This window comes from Carcharodon carcharias, chromosome 8 (genome assembly GCF_017639515.1).
Source record: "Carcharodon carcharias isolate sCarCar2 chromosome 8, sCarCar2.pri, whole genome shotgun sequence".
In the NCBI taxonomy this organism is placed as follows: Eukaryota; Metazoa; Chordata; class Chondrichthyes; order Lamniformes; family Lamnidae; genus Carcharodon; species Carcharodon carcharias.
In genome coordinates, this window is record NC_054474.1 from 36231493 (window position 1) to 36253190 (window position 21698).

General features: G+C 44.3%; 1 protein-coding gene across 1 annotated transcript in view; it reads left to right on the forward strand.

The window, feature by feature from the left end:
• The first annotated feature begins 522 nt into the window (after window positions 1-522).
• The window catches only part of LOC121281149 (solute carrier family 22 member 5-like), an 84717-nt gene continuing 63541 nt past the window's right edge, over window positions 523-21698 (forward strand). Inside the window, exons 1-2 of the mRNA XM_041193880.1 lie at window positions 523-921; window positions 15893-15996. Of these exons, the coding sequence (XP_041049814.1) occupies window positions 532-921; window positions 15893-15996 (494 nt within the window). The 5' untranslated portion in view covers window positions 523-531. The remainder of the gene's footprint in view (window positions 922-15892; window positions 15997-21698) is intronic.

The following is a 21698-nucleotide window of genomic DNA, read 5'->3' on the forward strand; positions in this document are numbered from 1 at the left end:
TATTTCTTAGCTAATATCACCACCTTCAACATCTCTTTGTCCTTTTGTCTATGATATCTTTGGCGATTCTTCTTTGCCTCCAACTATCACTGGCCCTCTATCCAGCTCTACCTGTCCCACCCCACTTCTACCAGCTTATATTCCACCTCATTTCTATATTTCTTAGTTCTGATGAAGAGTCATACAGACTGGAAATGTTAACTGTATTCCTCTCCACAGACGCTGTCTGATCTGCTGAGTTTTTCCAGGTATTTTTGTTCTTGTTTTGGATTACCAGCATCCGCAGTTTTTTAAAATTTATCTACCAAATGCTGTCCCATTGGTGGGTGAGGGAGACAGGGAGTGGTGGGGGGTGGGGGGGGGAACTCTCAGAGCCGGCTCAAGATTGGATTGGTATTTATAGGTGGAAGCGATTGAGATTTAACCAAAGTTTGAAATAATTGAAGGCTGTTGTTCCGGTCTGCCCTCCAAGGGCAAATTTCTGCATTTTTATAGAAGAAATTCGCCGCTAGTCCTCTCGCTGTCACTAACATGCGGGGTTACGATGAAATCACCAGTTTTCTCGGAGAATGGGGACCCTACCAGAAAGTTGTCTTTTTTGCGTTGAGCCTCAGTGTCTTTCCCAACGGTTTCTGTGGCATTTCCATGGTTTTTGTTGTGGAAGTTCTCGAGCATCGCTGTTTAATTCCCGGGAATCTCAATCTGAGTGAAGCGTGGTTGAATCGGACTATCCCTCTGGAACTAGAGAGAGGCAAACTCCAGTACAGCAAGTGTAGACGGTACCGGCTGGATGTGATAGTGAATCTTTCGGAGACATTTCCCGAGCCAGATTCGTTCAACATGTCTGAGGTAGAACAGGAGCCCTGTTTGGATGGTTGGGAGTACAGTAAGGATCAGTACATCTCCACCATCGTCAGTGAGGTAATTGGCTGAAGGAATAGAGTGATTTCACTGGCAATAGTGAGTCTGAGAATAGATTGTGCAGGTAACTAAGATATTTCGATTTTGTTTTGAGTAAAGGTGCAGATGCTCTTGAATCCAAACTATGACCAGGCAACTGCAATTCTTTATCTTCCGTGGCCGCCGGGCAGATACATTTTACTATTTAACTTCAGTATATTTGCGCTTTTGAGCATTAGTGGTTTGAATTTTAACTCCTGGCTCTAAATTTGTTTTCTGAATGTTAACCGTGGCTCCGTGCACTCTGGCCTCTGAGTAACCACGTTAAAACCCTCGCCCTCCACAACAATCTAGGTTGATACTCCAGTGCAGTATTTCGGGAGTGTTGAGGTGTCAGACATGCTGTTTTCTGATGGGCTATTAAATTAAGGTCCAGTCTGCCCACTCACGTGCGCAGATAAGATCCTGGGCACCATTTTCAAGTACAGTAGGGGAGCTTTCCCTGGTCTGAGCAAAATTTGACCCTCGATCAACATAATCAAAAAACAGATTATCTGGTCTTTATCATATTGCTGTTTGTAAGAGTTAGCTGGGTGCAAAATAGCTGCGGCATTTCCTGTGTTACAACAGTGACTATAGGTCGAAAGTACTTCATTGCCTGTAAAACACTTTGGGATGTCCGGTGGTTGTGAAAGGTGCTATAGAAATGCAAGTTTTCTTGTGCATTTTCTATTGAGCAGTATTGAGCTCTCAGCACCTAACATAAGGTTTCATTTTTTGCCTTATCCTGCCCTGTGTGCTGTTTGACATTTAAAGGGCCCTGTATTTGAGAGTCCCACACTTGTTCCCTTTAGAAACATTTATCTGAACCTTTTCTATCTCCTTTTTGAATGTCTCAAACTGCTATTGCACTAATTAACCTTCAAATAGCTGTTTCCAGTCCACTTTTGCCAAATCAAAGCCCAATTTAGTAAAATTGGAACTTTCCACTGTTTAACACTTTTATTCTTTGTCTATCTTTGTCTTTTTCCATAATTACACTAAATCTAAGTGAATTATGATCACTAACACCAAGATGCTTCTGACTGACCAGCTTTATCCTCCATATAATTAACTCAAGGACCAGATCTTATCTTATTGGGCTTGTTAGGTTCTAGCTAAAAAAAGATTCTCATGAATTCATTTTCAGAATAATATGCCCTCTGCACCTTTTATACAGATATTATCCCAGCTAATATTAACATAATGGAAATTCCCTACTAGTGATGCCTTATTTTTTTTCTCACTTCTAAGCAATTTGCCTATGTATTTACAAAAACAAATATATAGGCAAATTGTTGAAAAGTGAGAAAAATATTTAAGCATAGGTGAAATATAAATATAACAGAATATAAATAAAATATAAATATGTGAGCCTATATAAAATACAAGCAAGACCCAATGGAAGATAAATTAAAGAAGCCAGATGTTGTTTCTGAGGTATATAATAAGGATTAGTTGGACAACACACACAACTAATGAGGAAGGTTTGCGGAAAACAGGCACACAAGAGCTTTTGCAGGTAACCACCAAGAAACAATTACATTTCTTTGGGCACATACTTAGGGCTAGAACACCTGAGAAAATTTATGATAGCAGAGCAAGAGGGAGATAAAGGATGACATACACTGACAGTTTAGGAAGCAGAACAGGTGTAAGATTTGAGAACAACACCAAAATGTTGGTTAATATCAAGGATCATGAAAGTTGGAAAGACATGATCACTGAGATTGTAAAACATGGCACCTGAAGAAGATTTGCTCTTGTATATCTCTCCGATTCAGGCTCTATTGTATACTCCCAGCATAACTTTGGAGGTTTGTTCTTCTCATCTCCACTTTGGAACAGTAATCTATGACAGGGGTGCTCAGCCCCATAAGACCTGTGAAAAGATTTCAAGGGATCACCAAGAAAAGGTCTTTGACAAACGAAATAACATTTTTATTCATTTATGAGATGTGGGCACCTCTGGCTAGTCTAGCATTTATTGTCATCCCTAATTGCCCTTGAGAAGGTGGTGGTGAGCTGCTTTCTTGAACTGCTGCAGTCCCTGTGGTGTAGGTATACCCATGGTGCTGCTAGGAGACATTTGACCCAGTGACAGTGAAGGAACGGCGATATATTTCCAAGTTAGCATGGTGAGTGGCTTGGAGGGGAACTTCCAGGTGGTGATGTTCCCATGTGTCTGCTGCCCTTGTCCTTCTTGATTGTAGTGGCTATGGGTTTGGAAGATACCATCTAAGGAGCCTTAGTGAGTTCCTGCAATGCATCTTGTAGATGGCACAGACTGCTCCCACTGTGAGCTGGTGATGGGAGGGAGTAAATGTGGTTGACGTGCCAATCAAGCGGGTTGCTTTGTCCTGGATGGTGCTAAGCTTCTTGAACGTTGTTGGAGCTTCACTCATCCAGGCAAGTGAACAATATTCCATTACACTCCTGACTTATGCCTTGTAGATAGTGGACAGGCTTTGGGGAGTCAGGAGGTGAGTTACGCACTGCAGGGTTCCAAGCGTGTGGTAATCTGATGTGTAATATACCTTTGAGAAGAATGTTATAATGGAAGATCACATGATCTTAGTACCCATAGCAGAGTAGCATGGGTTACCTCAGTAGTCTGTTGTTAGAGTCTGTAATGTAGACACAGGGTTTGAGTTGAAAGCATATCAGTGTAGCTGCTGAGTTCCTCTGTAAATAAATAAAATGTGTTCTACCTAAGAACTGTCTGCTGATTTAATCTGTTTTCGGTACCAACTCGGCCTTCCCAAAACAAGCGTGCAACACAGGGTTGTACCACTATAAAACCAGAATTACCTGGACAAACTCAGCAGGTCTGGCAGCATCAGCGGAGAAGAAAAGAGTTGACGTTTCAAGTCCTCATGACCTTTCAACATATATTGTACCAATATACCCATTTGCCTTTCGGTGTCTCCTCAGCTTGCACCATATTCCAGAGAACAATGGAAAATTTATTACTTACTGCCCAACGCTGTAGTTTATTTTGATGACATTCTGGTGACAGGACTCATTGAAAAGGAGCATTCGGCAAACTTAGCAGAGTTGTGGCACCACCAAGTGGCTTGCACAGTAACTGCAGCTATAAAGATATCACATTGAGTGCAGTTTCAGTTTTTGCTTTATTCACTTTCAGAGTCACTGAGTGTTTCTCACCTTGAACTACACAGAGTAGAGATCTGAACTACGGACCATTCCCCTTCAGTTGGTGACTTTAAAAATTGGTTCTGCGGAACAATGAGAAGTAGATTACACTGTTGGTCAAGTTCATCTATTTGTTGTGTTCCTTGGTGTTACCTGATACTTGCTGCCTATGAAACGTCTGCGACAGAACAATGGAAAAAATCCCCCCCCCCACCCCCCGATCAGGGCTGTGCTGTCATTTTACGTGGGTGGGCCAATTAAGGCCCACCCATCGTGACGCTCGCCCGGAAGCGCTGTGCACTCCCTATACGGGCAGAGGTGGGGGGATTCCCTGAGTCGTTTCCTGCGCTCTTTCACGCATGTGAAACCCCGTGCCTCAGGGAGATCAGCTTGACTTGTGTAAATGTACATAAAGGAGAAAAAAAACCTTTTAAAACATGTCCCTTAAGTGACACTATCACATGAGCTGGGATATGACAAAGAATTAATGTAAACATTTTTATTAGATTTTAAAACACTTCATGAAACCTCATCCCGCCTGTGGATGAGGCTCCATGAAAAATGCGAAGGCCGCCTGGGCTCTTCGCCTGCCCGTCAACCTTAAGGTTGGATAGGCAACTCATCTAATTGAGTTAATTAGTTTTTAAATGGCCTTAATAGGCCTCTGACAGTTCAGCAGGCATGCAGCCGAGTCAGCTGTGCACCCGCCGAACTGAAAATCTAAATGACGTCGGATGTCCACCAATGTCATTGCGCGTCATTTTACGTGTCGGCAAGTGGGCCCAGCCCCCACTCGCCGACCGGAGAATACAGCCCAATGAGTTGCTAATGGCAATGAATTCTGTGCAGTCGTCAATGAATATCCATTTCTCAGTCCTTATGATGGAGGGAAAGACCCCTCAGGTTGTAATCTCTGGATTACTCCCAGTGCCACATGCTAGTGAGCTCAGAAATAAGAGAATAGCGCAGATGAATATGTGGCTTAAGAGTTGGTGCAGGAGGGAGGGTTTTAGATTCCTGGATCACTGGGACCATTTCTGGGGAAGGTGGGACCTGTACAAGAGGGACGGTCTACATCTGAACCAGAGCGGCACCAACATCCTTACGGGCGGGTTTGCTAGTGCTAGGCAGGGGGAGGGGACACAGAATGTTAGCAGAATAGGGTCACATTATAATACAGTAAAACAATCATGTCAGAGAGAGTACAACTGCAATAAGCTTCAAGCGAGTAAAGCAAGGCTGGATGGCCTCTACTTTAATGCCAGGAGTATTACAGGTAAAACAGGTGAGATAAGGGTGAGGATTGACACGTGGAATTATGATATAGCAGCGATCACTGAGACATGATGAGGGAAGGGCAAGATTGGCAGCTCAACATTCCAGGATATTGAATCTTCAGGTGAGGCAGGGCTGGGGGTAAAAGAGGAGGAGGTGTGACATTATTAGTTAAGGAGCCAGTTACTGCAGTAAGGAGAGATGATATCTTGGAGGGGGCATCGAATGAAGCTTTGTGGGTAGAGCTTAGGAATAAAAAAGGGGCAACCATGTTATTAGGTGTTTATTATAGACCCCCAGATAGTCAGCAGGAATTTGAGGAGCAAATATGTGAACAATTTGTGGAGGTGTGTAAAAACAATAACAATAGGGTAATTATATTAGGTGATTTCAACTTTCCCAACATTAGTTGGGATAGACATAGTGTTAAGGGCTTGGATAGAGTGGATTTCGTGAGATATGTACAGGAAAATGTTTTAGGTCAATATGTAGAGGGTCCAACAAGGGACGGTGCATTGCTGGACCTAATTCTGGGGAATGATGCCAGACAGGTAGCTGAGGTGGTGGTGGGCGAGCATTTTAGTGATAGTGACCACAACATGGTACAGTTTAAGTTTGTTATGGACAAGGAAATCGACAAGTTGCAAAAAATGTTTTGGATTGGGGGAGAGTGGATTTTAAAATAAGGCAGGATCTGGCCATGGTAGACTGGGAGCAGTTACTTGTGGGGAAATCTACAGAGGAACAATGGGGGGGTGTTCAAAAAGGAAATGGGGAGGGTACAGGCTCAACATGTTCCCTCTAGGGTGATAGAAAGGAGTAACAAGCCTAGAGAACCATGGATGACCAGAGATATTCAGCTAACGATGAGAAGGAAAAGAGAGGCTTTTAGCAGGTGCAAGGGAAGCAAATCAGCAGAGGCATCAGTGGAGTACAGACTGTGCAGGGTGGAGCTTAAGAAAGCAATTAGGAGAGCAAAGAGGGGATATGAGAAAGCTCTGGCTGGTATAAGTAGGGAAAAATCCCAAGATATTCTATAAGTATATCAATGGGAAGAGGATAACCAGGGAAAGAGTAGGGCCCATAAGGGACCAAGGGGGCAATCTATGGGTGGAGCCAGAGGACATTGCTAGAGTGTTGAATGAATACTTCACATCCGCCTTCACCCAAGAGAATGAGGATGAAGGTATCGAACTTGGGGAGAGAGACTGTGAGGATGTTAAGCAAATTGATATAGGGAGTGACAAGGTATTGGAGGTGTTGGCAGGCTTAAAAGTGGACAGGTTTCCAGGTCCGAATAATTTGTGTCTCAGACTGCTGAGGGAGGCAAGGGAGGAGATCGCAGGGGCACTGACCCTATTTTAATTCCTCTCTGGCCACAGGGGAGGTGCCAGAGGACTGGAGAACAGCTAATGTGGTTCCACTATTTAAGAAGTGTTCTAGAGATAAGCCAGGGAACTACAGGCCAGTGAGTCTCACGTCATTGGTAGGGAAACTATTGGAGCAAGTTCTGAAAGAGAGTATCTATCTCCACCTGGAGAGACAAGGTTTGATCAGGGATAGTCAGCATGGCTTTGTCAGAGGGAGGACATACCTAACAAATCTGATTGATTTTTTTGAGGAGGTGACCAGGTGTGTAGATGAGGGTAGTGCAGTTAATGTAGTTTATATGGATTTCAGCAAAGCCTTTGACAAGGTCCCACATGGGAGACTTATAAAGAAGGCAAAGGCACATGGGATACAGGGTAATTTGATAAGGTGGATTCAAAATTAGCTTAGTTGTAGGAGGCAGAGGGTGATGACAGAAGGATGCTTTAGTGACTGGAAGCCAGTGTCCAGTGAAGTACCACAGGGATCTGTGCTGGGTCCCCTATTATTCGTCATTTATATAAACGACAAGATGACTATGTGTAGGGTAGGATTAGTAAGCTTGTGGATGACACAAAGATTGGCCGGGTGGTTAACAGTGAGGTTGAGTGTCTTGGGTTACAGGAAGATATAGACGGGCTGGTCAAATGGGCAGATAAGTGGCAGATGGAATTTAACTCTGAAAAGTTTGAGGTGATACACTTTGAAAGGAGTAATTTGACAAGGAAGTATTCAATGAACGGCGTGGCACTAGGAAGTTCTGAGGAACAAAGGGACCTTGGTGTGTGTGTCCATAGATCTCTGAAGGCGGAGGGGCATGTTAGTGGGGTGGTGAAAAAGGCATATGGGACACTTGCCTTTATCAATCGAGGCATAGATTACAAAAGTAGGGATGTCATGTTGGAGTTGTATAGAACCTTAGTGATGCCACAGCTTGAGTACTGTGTGCAGTTCTGGTCGCCACATTATACGAAGGATGTGATTGCACTGGAGGGGGTGCAGAGGAGATTCACCAGGATGTTGCCTGGGATGAAACATTTAAACTATGAAGAGAGGTTGGATAGACTTGGGTTGTTTTGGTTGGAGCAGAGAAGACTGAGGAGCGACCTGATCGAGATGTTCAAGATTATGAGGGGCATGGACAGGGTGGATAGGGAGCAGCTGTTCCCTTAGTTGAAGGGTCAGTCACAAGGGGTCATAAGTTCAAGGTAAGGGGCAGGAGGTTTAGGGGGGATGTGAGAAAAAACTTTTTTACCCAGAGGGTGGTTATGGTCTGGAATGCACTGCTTGGGATGGTGGTGGAGGCGGGTTGCCTCACATCCTTTAAAAAGTACCTGGATGAGCACTTGGCACGTCATAACATTTACAGCTATGGGCCAAGGGCTGGTAAATGAGATTAGGTAGGTAGGTCAGATGTTTCTCACATGTCGGTGCAGACTCAATGGGCTGAAGGGCCTCTTCTGCACTGTGACTCTGTGAAAACCATTGATAAAGCAGCTGAAAATGGTTGTGCCTGAAGAAGCCAGCTATGTCCTGGGACTGAGATGATTGGCTACCAAGAACCACAACAATCTCCTTTTGAGAGGTATGATTCCAGCTAGTGGAGTGCTTTCCTCCTGATTCCCATTTTGTAAGGGTCCCTTGATGTCACAGTTGGTCAAGTGCTGCTCTGCTGTCAAGAATAGTCACTCTCACCTTGCCTTTGGAATTTAATACTTTTGTTCATGTTCAGACCAAGGATGTAATTAGGTCTGGAGCAGGGTGGTCCTGGTGGAACCTAAACTGAACATCTGTGAGCAGTTTATTGCTGAGCAAGTGCCACTTGATAATGCAATCAATGACACCTTCTATCAATTTGCTGATAAATGAGAGTAAACTGATGAGTTGGTAATTGCCCAAAATGGATTTGTCCTATGCTTTGTGAAGAGGAAATATCTGGGTAATTTTCCAGTTTGTTGCTTAAATGCCAATGTTGTAGCTATAAGGAAACAGCTTGGCTAGAGGCAGTTACCAGATCTGAAGCACAAGTCTTCAGCGCTACAGACAGGATGTTGTCTGCACACATAGCCTTCGCTGCATCCATACAAGGTTATTATATGATATTGCATGAAGCTAATCAAATTGGCTAAAGGCTGGCTTCTGTAATGATGAGGACCACCGGAGAAGGTGGAGATGAATCATTCACTTGGCACTTCTGTTTGAATATGTTTACAAACGCTTCAGCCTTGTCTTTTGCTCTGGTGTGTTGGACACCACCTTCACTGAAGGTAGGAATGTTCATGGAAACTCCTCCTCTCTTTTAAGTTTTTAAGTTGTCCACCATCATTCACGACTGAATGTGTCAGGACTGTTACGTGGTTGAAACAGCAGCAGGAGTGCACATGGGTGTCTGGATACTCATTATTGCTAGGTTGAGTTATGTTCCACCAGTCCACCTGACCGGCAACTACATGCAAAAGCTACTCCCTCACTCTCCCCAACACCGAGCAGTCTGATGAACAAAGATAAAATACTGCAGTTGCTGGAAATCTGAGATAAAAAGATAAAATGCTGGATATACTCAGCATCTGTGGAGAAAGAAACCGAGTTAACATTTCAAGTTGATGACCCTTCATCAAAGCCAAGTCTTGGCTTGCAAAATAACAACAATTTGTATTTATATAGGACTTTTAACATACATAATGCTCAGTACAAGCATGAGGACATTGAATACTATGAACTGTAGGATCATACTTTGTGAAAGCGGCCATAAACTCTCTTAAGGTAGCTGTAACTTAGCATATGACTATGGATTTTAAACAGTGAACAGTGTTTGATCCTGTGGCCTATATTTAGTTAAGCATGGACTTGAATAAGAGTGGGAGATTTGAAAAATGTAGTAAATGAAGGTATAGCCTCTCCTGCTGTATATTAAAATTCAGCCCTATGATTCACAGAAATGCAGGGTGGGGGATCTCGCCCTCGGGATGAAAAGACCAAATTCCAATGATTTGAAATGAGGCTGGAGAATTCGTCGAGCTTGCGCAAGAGGGAAAATTGCCAGGAAAGCCCTTCACTGCAAAGGCAGTTCATGGATTAAAAGTCACTAGGCTGGGAAAGGAAATGAAAGGAAGTAACCCTCAAGGGCTAAGAATAATTTTGGACTTGAGTTGGAAAAAATCGAATGACTACCTGAGGTACAGTGTAAAATATATCTGTGAAGAGGGGTGTCTTGGTTGTGTTGAAAGTAAGAGGGGAAAGTTTTTTGTTCTGTAGTTAAGTATAAGTTGCCTACAGCAATACTGTTTAGTCAATAATGCTTTAAGTCTGTTTGTTACAATAAAGGTCTTAAAGCATGAAATCTTGACATATCCTGCTATCAACTGGAAGTTTAATTTTCTTTTCTTTTAAAAGTTATTGGTCTTAATGGGGATCATAATGCATGCTTGTGAAGTTTGTAATATTTGATTATGCCTTGTAGGGTTTCCAGCATACTGTTGCTGGAACTACTTTTTGCCTCCTGATTCTATTGTCTTATACCCAAATATTTTCTGCTCAGCTGCCATTTGATAGTTACTTGTCCTTTCAAGTGCCCTCTAAGATAGTAAATCAATGTTGGTCTTCAATACAACAAATGAATCTAATGTCCAAATTGCCCTTTGGTCTCTGTTAGGCTAATAAATAAAGTGTGATGGACAGATCAGCAATTTGGATGTAGCTTTATCAATATTTGTTGCATGTGCAAAATGCATGTTATCATTTATAGTTTATGCAAAATCATTTGATGGTATAGTTATTCACACACTGAACTTGTTTTCAGTGGCGAGAAGAATAACAAGCTGAAGAAGCATGCTTCAAATTTTAAGGAGCAGTAGAATAGAGTTGTCAGTTCCCTCACAAACATGCAGCATTTTAGAATAGTTTCCTATCAAAATACATTAAACACAATAATGATTTGCATCTTATTTTCAAAGAAATGGCTCTGCCTTTCATGTTTCAGGTTTTAATGGACAGTATTTAATGTAAGATTGATGTGAATAGGCCAGAGTTGTTTGCCAAATTAGTTGATCTCAAGTAAGTGTCAGTGAGCTGGATTTGTTTGAGGAGAAATCTACCAAGACTCCCATATCTGTTCACTAGTCAATAATTCCAGCTGAAAAGTGTACTTGTGGATTTTGTTGAGAACTGGATCGAGCTTAGTTCTGATGTGTCCTTTCTTGATTAGCCTGCTGACCTACTTGTCAGCTTTCACATATAATGAACAGCCAACTGGGTAGGATAACAAGCAGAGACTGTACCTTAGAGCCTAGATCTGCATTAATCTGTGCTCTCGGGATATTATGAAGATAATAAATGATAGAAAAATAAAAGTTCATTGATTCCAATCCGTTCAGGAATAGAACTGATTTTTACATGAGCGTACAGATAATCTATGGATTATGATTCTCCCAATCTTGTTGGATTCACAATAGTTATATCAGGGAATGCCAGTTGATCAATATTGACAATGCTGTCCGAAAAAATTTCACTGTTCTGCCTTAGAAAATGACAGCTTTTCACGCCGTATCATCCCAAACCTGCCGGATTAATTATGCATCCCCGGGAAACCTGCCGTTTCAGTGGTGGGAGGCTCTCATCCGCCCACTACACCGTCACCTTGCCACTTCATCACGCCGGGCACCACATTTAAAGTGCAGCCGTGCACACACCTCTCAGTGCTTCTAGCCCAGGACTGCCACACGGAAGACAGAATGGCCCCGAAAGGCAAAAGGACTGCAGCCTCCCGCTTCAGTGATGCATCCCTCAAGTGCCTTTTTGACAATGTGGAGGCTGCCATGATATATTTTAACCCGCTCTGGCCACAGGAGGGGCAGTTGCATCACGAATCCAGATTAGGAGGCAGTGGCAGCGGTGGTCAGCGCCAATGCCCTGCAAAAGAAGACAGCCACCAGTGTCGCTACAGGATGAATGGTCTCATCCGTTCCACCATGTTAACCCATTCTTCTCACACACACACACACACACACACACACAAACCCATCACACATCCACAGGGATCTGTCCCTCAGGGGACAAAACCACTAACTCTCTCACACATCCTCACATCTCCATCAGCCTCATTTCCTCTTGAGCTCAAGTCCTCATCCTATGCATGGCTCTGTTCAAACATTCCAGGCTGTGCCATCTGTCCTGCTCACACTCTCTCCATCAGCTTTCATGCAGGAGAAGCCTGCTCACGTCAGCTTGGGGAGGTCCTAGAATGGGGGTGGGTGGGGGAGGGGGGTTGGAGTAGCCGACATTAGGCCACTCCCTCACTTTGAGCAGTGTGCCATCGTGCTGACTGGTGAGGACATGGGCCGTGCCTCTGGTGACGTTGAGGTTGGCCGTGAACATCCTTGTGAGCATCCTGCTCTACATCATCCCTCTCTCAACACAACTGTGAGTGCTCTCTCTCCTGCTTTTGACTCTGCTGCCATGCACTCATTATCTCTACTTTGGTTCACAGGAAGCTCTGCCAAGTGACTGACACCATCAGCCAGCCAGTCCCTCAGCTCCATCCAGGTCCCCATCTTCAGCCAAGAGTACACCTCCTCCATTGAAGAGCTGAAAATAAGCAGCCTGGAAGACCCGTCACAGTGCTTACCCACACCCTCCACCAGCACAAAAGACACACATCTTGGTGGGACCTAGATCTAGAGCAGGCTTGGGTTCAGAATCTATTGGTCACCGCAAGGACACAAGTCTGCAGCAGGGGGAGGCAGGTTTGTATAAGTTCCCCAGCACTCGGAAGACTGCTGGGGATCAGGCATTTGTGAGGCCAGAGTCAGATGGCGAGCCTCTGGATTTGACCTTCCAACTCATCCTGGAGCGTCAACAGAAGTGGGTACATCACGCAGAGCTGTTGGAAGCCCTCAGCAGGGTGCTATGCAAGTCGGAGAACAAGTCCGCCTGTTCTCTAATGAAATGATGCACACGTTTCTGTGTATGGAGGTCTCCATGGAGAGGATGGCGGATGCCATGGAGACCCTGGTTCAGCAGAACGAGGAGGTGCGCGCAGGCTTGCACTGCAATGCGGGAGCCATGGGTGAGTTCCTGCATTGGTAACGTGAGAGGGAAATGGGGCACCTCAATGTCCCTCCAGGTGCTCCTTCCCCTCAAGGCTGGGGCTCCCGTGCACCCAAAGTGAGGAGGAGCGGCAGCTGGACTCCCCTGTATCGTCCACTCAAGAATCTCAGAGGTTGTTCTCTCCTTCCAAGTCCCCTTTGCTTGTGACCAGTGTGTGTGTGGGGGCAGGGCCTTTCAGAGCCTTGTGCAAGCACTCTCCTATGCATGCAGATCCTTCCTGTATCACACTCACCTCAATGTCCTGGGCATTTTCAATGATGCCTTTTGGGGTTCGCCTTCAGTTGTCCATCTGAGCTGACCTTTATCTCTGCCCACCCTATGATCATACTTCCACGCAGCACCTTATCTCACCCACCATGACTGTCATTTCACTTTCAATTTGGACAGCATGGTCTGGATTTGCTTTTCATGTCAGCTCCCCCATTTTTTCCCCTCCTCCAGTCATCCATTTCCTTTCCCCTATCACAGTTGACCCCCCCTCCAGTATCACCTTCCACCTCCCTTCTGTGACTTGCTAGCCACAAACCATTTCCTTTGGGGATGTCCTGATGAACGTACACATTCCCTTCCTTCATGAAAATCCCACCCCTATCTACATTCACATTCTTGACCTCCTTCTTCCCACCCCCCCAGGGTCCATGTCTGCCTCTGAGTCCCCACCAACCATCTTTGCTGTGGCTTCCATCACTACCGTCGAACCCATATCCTCCTGCCCTACCACCTCACCACCTCACCCTTGGTCAAAATTCCCTCATTCCATGCCCACCTTCAGTTCGCTCCCAGGAGGCAGTCATGGACTCATCAGAGCCCTCCCTTGCATGTTCACCCGGACATTACCCCCCCTTCCAGACTTACCCCCCTTGGAAGCCCTTCTCCCCCCTCAAGACTCTACCTCCCCAGCCCCCACCCCACCACCGCCCCTGGACTCCACCCCCGCTGAGAAAAGAGATATGCTGTCAAAGATTTTCGTCTTTTACTCATAAGGATAGATAGCATGTCCAAATGCCAAATCACATCTAACGTTACACTTTATGTCCTATGTCTAACGTTAGAAATGATTTCACAATTGGACAGCACTGGCTGAACAATCCTGGGTGTGCTAAGAATTACAACCAATGTAAGATAATCAGTCGGACTCGCAATGTGGCTCAGCTACACCTGATATAAGTTACATATATTCTTACGTAGGGACCTGCCCTCTGCAGACAAAAGGAACATGTCCAGATATTGCGCCTCTTTTGAATTAGACAGAAATGTGGGAGACAATAGTTCCTTGATACATTCTCCATGGCAATGCCTTGGCCAATCACACTCAACTTGCCAACCAATCAACAACCTTTTCTCATGCAGTGAAAATCGTTGCTCCCTTTGAAATTTGCAATCTTGCTCCTGTCTTGATGAGTGTAAGATGGAAAGCTTCAAAATTATATCTCTTTTTTTCAGCAATACACATGCAGGTTTTTTTCATTTCCCTCAACATACAAAGTATGTTTAAGAGATTTCATGACAATGAAAATTGTATAGTGTCTGTTGGAAATAGAATTATTTTACATGCCCTTTCATTTACTATGTCTGTCCCAAAGTACTCCAAACGTAATAGTCTGAATAGTACTGGGTGGGGGGACAGCGCACGCAGTCATAAATGCTACTGGGATGGAATAATAAGGGCTGAGAGGGACTTCTGCCCCCTCAGAGGACTTAGTCCCGCCCTCTGGACCTGCTGGACAATCTAGTTGGCTGGCAGCTCCATCAATACTGGCAGTGCCAGGAATGCATCACTGGCTGCTGCTGGGAGTACAGGGAAGAAAGGACCGCAAGGCCTTGGATCCCTGAAGCAAGTAAGCCCGGGAGCATAGGCCGAAATCCTTTGGTAGGTTGGGGAGAGGGGAGTGGGGGTGGGGGGGGCGGGGTGGGGGGAGATGGTCAATTTAAGAGAGGGAGTGGGTAGGAAGGAATGGGAGGGTTCAACCTAAGTGGGGGGAGGGGGGGGGGCGGGTGGTGGGGGAGCTGCCTCACAATTGGCAAAGGGCCGCCCCCAATGAGTGACTGCCACCACCAACCCATCCCCCCCTCCTTCCCACTTTTTGAGCACCTAAGGTAAAAAATTAGGTTTCCTGCCTTTGCCCTGCTGCCCAAGCCAAGCGGTTTATGGCATGGGCATCACATTTTCAGGGTCAATTGACTTGATAACAAACCTAATTAACCCTTAGTTGTTTGTTTAAATATGGCAGGCAGGCTGCCGATTTCAGCACCCACCCACCCCTTGCATTATGGGAGTGAGCCTCGCGGCGGGCGTGAAGGTGGTGGGATGGGCACCCACCTCATTTTGTGTGCCCACCCTGTGGGAAACACACTGAGGAGGCATGTAAAATTCAGCACAATGAACGACTGTTGAATTGTTTTCACTGTTGTAATGTAAATAAATGTGAAAACAACATCCTACAAATGAGATGTTCAACCAAGTAATCTGAAATAAAAAGAGAAAATGCTGGAAAAACTCAGCAGGTTTGGCAGCATCTGAGGAGAGAGAAACAGAGTTAATATTTTGAGTCCGTATGACTCTGGAGAAGATGTTGCCAGACCTGCTGAGTTTTTCCAGCATTTTCTCTTTTTTTATTTCAGATTTTCAAAATCTGCAGTATTTTACTTTGAACCACATAACCTGCTTTTGTAAAACTGGTTGAGGAATAAATGTGGCTGGAAACAATCCTGCTCTTCCTGAAATAGTGCAATGGAATATTTTACATCTAGAGAGCAGGCAGAATTACAGTTCAACATCTGATATAAAACACTGCACCCCCTCAGTGCAGAACAAATGTGACAGCCTGGACTATGTACTGAAGCCTCCAGAATTGGGTTTGAACCCACAACCCTCTGGCTTAGAGGTGTAAGCAATGATTTGAGGCTGACATCATAGTAGGCTTGGTGGATCCAAATGGGCTTTTCTCAGATTTAATACCACCCATTCTTAGACCAATATAGTAAAATGACTTGCTTGTAATTTTCCCCACAATACATACATTATTTTTCATTTCTCTTTGCCTTTCAGTGGGACTTGGTTTGCAACAATAACTGGAAAGGGCCGTTTTCTACGTCAACGTTCTTCATGGGAGTGCTGGTTGGTTCTTTTGTTTCTGGACAGTTATCTGACAGGTGAGTTTTCCCTTTATTCAGACCAGGTAGAAGGAATCTTCATTCTCACTTGCACTGACAAAAAATGGCCTTTTGGCACGTGTGAAGGTCGTTAAACTTGGGGCCGAGTACATACTTCGCCATTTGCACTCTATCCCCAATGTCTAGACTTGAGGAGGCACGTCATGTGCTTGCTGCAGGTGGGGTATCTTCATAAATATTCAAAACTCTGGGTATGGTGATATCATTCAAATCAGAGTTCAGGTGAATTAAGTACAATACCAACCCCAGTTCTGTTGAAAGGCCCCAGATCTATTAACTGTTTTTTCTCTCCCCACTGATGCTGCCAGGCCTGCTGATTATTTTCAACATTTTCTTTCTTATTTTAGATTTCCAGCATCCTGGGAAGAATGTCTACTGCAGCATCTTTTACTCTTCCCAGCAATACCACAACATAGCTTGTATGTGGTGATCCTTGCAGGTGATAGGAAGAACCATCTATGTACACATCTGGGGCATCCTTGATATGTTCCTTCAATACAGGGTGTGAATCAAATACACCTGAAAGAAGAAAGTTCTTAAATCATTTTACATAATATAACAATATAACATTAATCTCACCTCTCCGCTTGCACCCATTTCTAGATAAAGGCTGTGATAAGGTCTGAAGGCAATTTGTTCTGGTGGAACATAAACAGATGAGAGCAGGCTATTGGCATGCACATGTTACCTGTCAACATTATAAACTACTCAATCCATTAATTTACTCAGAATTAATTGGAGACTGATTGATTGAACAACAACTAGTTTGGGAAAGATTTATCCTGTCTTTTATGTGTGGGTTATACCTGGATAAGCTTTTGCATTGTTGGTTAGCGTCCAGGGTCACAGCTGTACTGGAACAGTATAGCTTGGGGGTCACTTAGCACATGTGTATAGATCTTTTGTATTACAGCCAAGAATCTGGCCATCCATTTGCTGTGTCCATGTGGTCAGACAGTTCTTAATATCATATGGAGTGAACTGAATTGGCTGGATGCTGTTATCGATGACAGCTTGGACTAAAGACCTGGGGACATGAGTTCAAATCCCATCACGTCAGCTAGTGATTTTAAATTCAGTTCATTTAAGAAAATCTGGAATAATAATCTAACATCAGTAATGATGCCCACGAAACTATCATATTGTCATTAAAAACCCATCTGATTCACTAATGTTCTTTAGGCAAGGAAATCTGCAAACACCATCTGGGATAGATTTGACTTCAGTCGACAACAATTTGGTTCATTCTTGACTGCTCTCTGAATTGGTCTAGCAAGCTACTCAGTCATATCAGGATGCTACAATAAAATATTAAGAACTCACTATCTAACAACACTGTGGGCGTACCAAGACCACATGGATTTTAGCATTTCAAGAAGGCTTCTCGCCATCACCTACTCAAGGACAGTTAGGAATGGGCAGTAAATGCTGGTCTTGCAAATGGTGCACATATCCCATGAATGAGTAAAAATAAGAAATCCACCTAACACTTTTGGTTGAAAACACTTGGGGAAGAATTTTCCCCCGGTCAGTGGGGTTGTGTGAGGGCAGGTGGGAGCAGGCACGAACCCGATCAGCACCCTCGATTGGGTCCGCGCCGCCATTTTAAGGGGGTGGGCCAATTAAAACCCGCCCAGCGTGATGCACACCCGGAAGCGCTGAGCGCTCCCTGTACGGGGGGTGGGGGGAGTGGGATTCCCTGAGTCGAAGCTTGCGCTTTTTCACACATGCGCATGAAAGGTCACAGAAAACGTGCCTCAGGGAGATCAGTTCAAGTTCAGAAAAATTTAATAAAGGAAAAAAAAATTTTAAGGGCATGTCCACTCATGTGAAACTGTCACATGAGCTGGGACACGTCTATTAATTTTTTCAAACATTTTTATTTAATTAATAAACCCTTCATGAAACCTCATCCCGCCCGTGGATGAGGTTTCATGAAAAATGTAAAGGTCGCCTGGACTCTTCGCCTGCCCACCAACCTTAAGGTTGGACGGGCAGCATTCTTAACAACTTTAATTACTTTCTTAATGTCCTTAATAGGCCTTAAACAGTTCAGCGGGCATGCAGCTGACCTGACAATCTAAATAATGCGCGGTGACGACGGGACTCATGCCTGACGTCACCGCGCGTCATTTTATGCATCGGCGAGCAGGCCCCGCCCCCGCTCGCCGACCCGAAAATTCTGCCGTTGGTTTACACAGAATATCTGTGAGGAGGAGCACTGTAAATGCTGAATTGCACCTGCTCCAGGGCCTCTGTTGCTGACTCTTTAAAAGTTCACATGACAAAGATGAAATTCTTTCATTATGTAAAGGTGTAAAGTCTACAGTATTGTAGGTTTTATTATGAAGAGCATAGAGTGCAAGAGCGAGGAGGTTATGTTGAACTTATAAAGCACATTGGTTTGTCCTCAGCTGGCAAATTACAACCAGTTCTGGGTGCCACGCTTTAGGAAGGATGTGAAGGCATTGAAAAGAGTGCAAAAAAGTTTCACGAGAATGGTTCCAGGGATGAAGAACTTCAGTATAAAGATAGATTGGAGAAGTTGGAACTGTTTTCCTTGGAGAAAAGAAGGCTGAGAGGAGATTTAGTAGAGGCATTCAAAATCACAAGTGGCCTAGACAGAGTTGATAGGGAGAAACTGTTCCCATTGTTGAACAGATTGAGAATGAGAGGACACAGATTTAAAGCAGTTTGTGAAAGAAGTAAAAGCAACATGAGAAAAATCTTTTTCACACAGTGAGTTGTTAATGGAAATGCACTGAAATGCATTGCGTAAGAGTGTGGTGGAGCCAGCTTCAATCAAGGCATTCAAAAGGAAATGAGACTGTTATTTGAAGGGGAAGAAGTTTCAGGGTTACTGGGACAGGACAGGAGAATGGCACTAAGTGAATTGTTCAATCGAAGAGGCGGTGCGGATACGATGGTCTCCTTATGCGCTATAACAATTCTATGATTTTGTGATTATTAAAGCACTGTTGAATGCCCTACCAATAATCAAGGAATGATGGTGCAGTGGCTATATTAATGCAGGAGTAATCCAGCGGCTTTGACCATTAAACCTGTAGAACATGAGGTCAAATCGTAGCATTCGAATTTGAAATCAGCTTTAAAAAACATAGAAATAAAAAGCTGGTATCAGTAAAAATGAGGCTGTTGGTTTGTCATTAAAATCTAACTTGTTTACTAATATCCTTTAGGGCAGAAAACCTGCATTCCTTACCGGGTCTGACTTTATGTGACTCCAATCCCATGCCAATTTGGTTGACTCTAAGCCTTCTTTTGAAGTGGCTTAGCGAGCAGTTGTATCAAGCTTTTACTCAGGTTAATTCACGGGAGGTAATAATTGCTGGCCTTGTCAGTGTTCGCTACATCTTGAGAATATAATTATTTTTAAATCCATTGTAAGACAACCAGGAGACATGCCTGCCCAAGTGGCATGAATGTCCATTGTGGTCGGCTGTAGAGGTTGTGTTGGATTCTGTCCAAGTAAACATCTCATTGCCCCTCTGGTCCCCTTTGTAAGGGGGACACTAAGAATTTTAAAAATAAAATTGAAATCCTTTTCATCAGAGGACAAGCCAGAATTTCCCCCAGCCCCTAACACCCAGGTGAGCCCCAACTCGACTGTTTGTCATGTTGGTGTGCATGATCTTATCAACCAGATTTCCACTGATTGTACATGGGTTGGTGGCTTCTATGGAAGTGATGTGAGTCTCAGCCGTCAGCCTTGCATTGTCTCCTCCAGGAAGGCCCAGTATTACCTGGTCATCAGGCAGTTTAGAGGCCACTGATGGACCTTCTACCAGGATCCCATCAGGCCAGTCAGAGACCAGCAGATCTTTTGCTCAGCAGTGCCAGCAAGGGGCAGTATCTGCTGCTGGAACATCACCCACTAGAGGCCTAGGACAGCTGTGCAACTCAAGTCAGAGGTAAGTGATGGAGAGAGGTTTCACAGGGTGGGAGTAGTGGAAGACGGGGGCGCAGGGGGTCGGCAGCAAGGGTGGAGGGCTGTATCTCAGTGGGCTTCCCTATCTTGATCCCCTCGATGAGGAACTGAGTGCCGTTGAATGAGGGACCCCCCCACCTAGCTTGCTGGGGAGACCACAAGCAACCTAGACATGTTTGCACGCCGAGCATCCCGTATGGTGACAGGCCCATCCTCTGCTGGGTTAATACTAGTGGCAGCAAAAAGAGGCCCTCAAGTTGGGCATTAATAGCCCCTTAAGGGCCTCAATTGGTGGTGGAGCGAAAGGCCCCTGGCCTTCCTGCCATGGACTCAATTGGGGTAAGGGTAGCTGTGGTAATTATGGTTTTATTTAGTGTGTAATATAACTTTAAGAAGAATGCTTGTTAAGGAAGATCACATGATCTTTAGTACCCAATAGGAGAGCAGCGCAGGCTACCTCAGTAGTCAATAGTCATTAGTTAGTAGCGTAGAGATAGAGCTTGAGTTGAAAGCACATGTGTAGTTGCTGCTGAGAACCTTATAAATAAACTTAAAGGTTCCCCCCAAGAAGTGTCTGCTGATCAACTCTATCGATAGTACCAACTCGGCCACCACTCACAACAAACTGGCGATAAGGCTAAAACAAATTTAACAGAAGGAATCAAGTGGGAAAGATGGTTTTCATAAAGAACTTTGGAGAAGGACTAAAGTGGTTACTGGATGAAATAAGTGCAGTGACTGAACCCCTATCTTATCATGTGGAGGTGGAAGGCTGTTCGGAGACATGTGGGTCATTTAAATAAGAGTGAAACAAGTCACCAAGAATTGATCCCACCAGTTTTCACGACCGGTCAACATTTCCTGTTAAGAGAACTCAACCCAGTACAGACATGTCTGTCCCTGCAAGAGTGGAGGATACAAAACTGCAGGTGCCCACCGAAGCACCTGATGTTCACGCAATTCCGGAAAGGAGGTTCCTGATAAAGCATTTGAAGTTGTAGAGCTGCTAAGTTCAACACACATAAGGAAACCCCCAGAAAGTCTGAATTTGTAAGTCACTTACCAGTGTAAATATTATGCCATCTTGAGAAAATTGTACATGTAAATATAAAATGTATATCTGAGTAAAGAGGGAGGGATGTGGTAATTATGGTTTTATTTAGTGTGTAATACACCTTTTAAGAAGAATGCTTGTTAAAGAAGATCACATGATCTTTCATTCCCAGTACGAGAGTAGCACAGGCTACATCAGTAGTTAATAGTAGTTAGTAATGTAGAGATAGAGTTTGAGTTCAAAGTGCACATATAGTTGCTGCTGAGTACATTGTAAATGAACTTAAATTTTCTACCCAAGAGGTGCCTATAGACCAACTCTATCACTAGTATCAACTTGGCCATCACTCACAACAGTAGCAGGGTCCTCACCTATGCAGCCTGATTAAATGCCATCCCTGTCTCCAAGCTCACCACAGGAAAAAGCATTAAAAAACACCCAAGGTCTCCTTGATGGTCAGAGACGTGTGAGCTCCTGAAATCATCACCTGGCTTGTGTCCTCTTATAATAATAACTTCTTGGGGTAGAAAGCCTCAAACAAGCCATCCCCAATCCCAGAGGCAAGACCTTCCATCTGGATCCCAACATAATTTCTAATCCTTCCAATACACCATTATCAAAGATGTGGTAGTTGAACATAAGCAGAATCATAGATTTTCAATCCCATGTGACTTTATG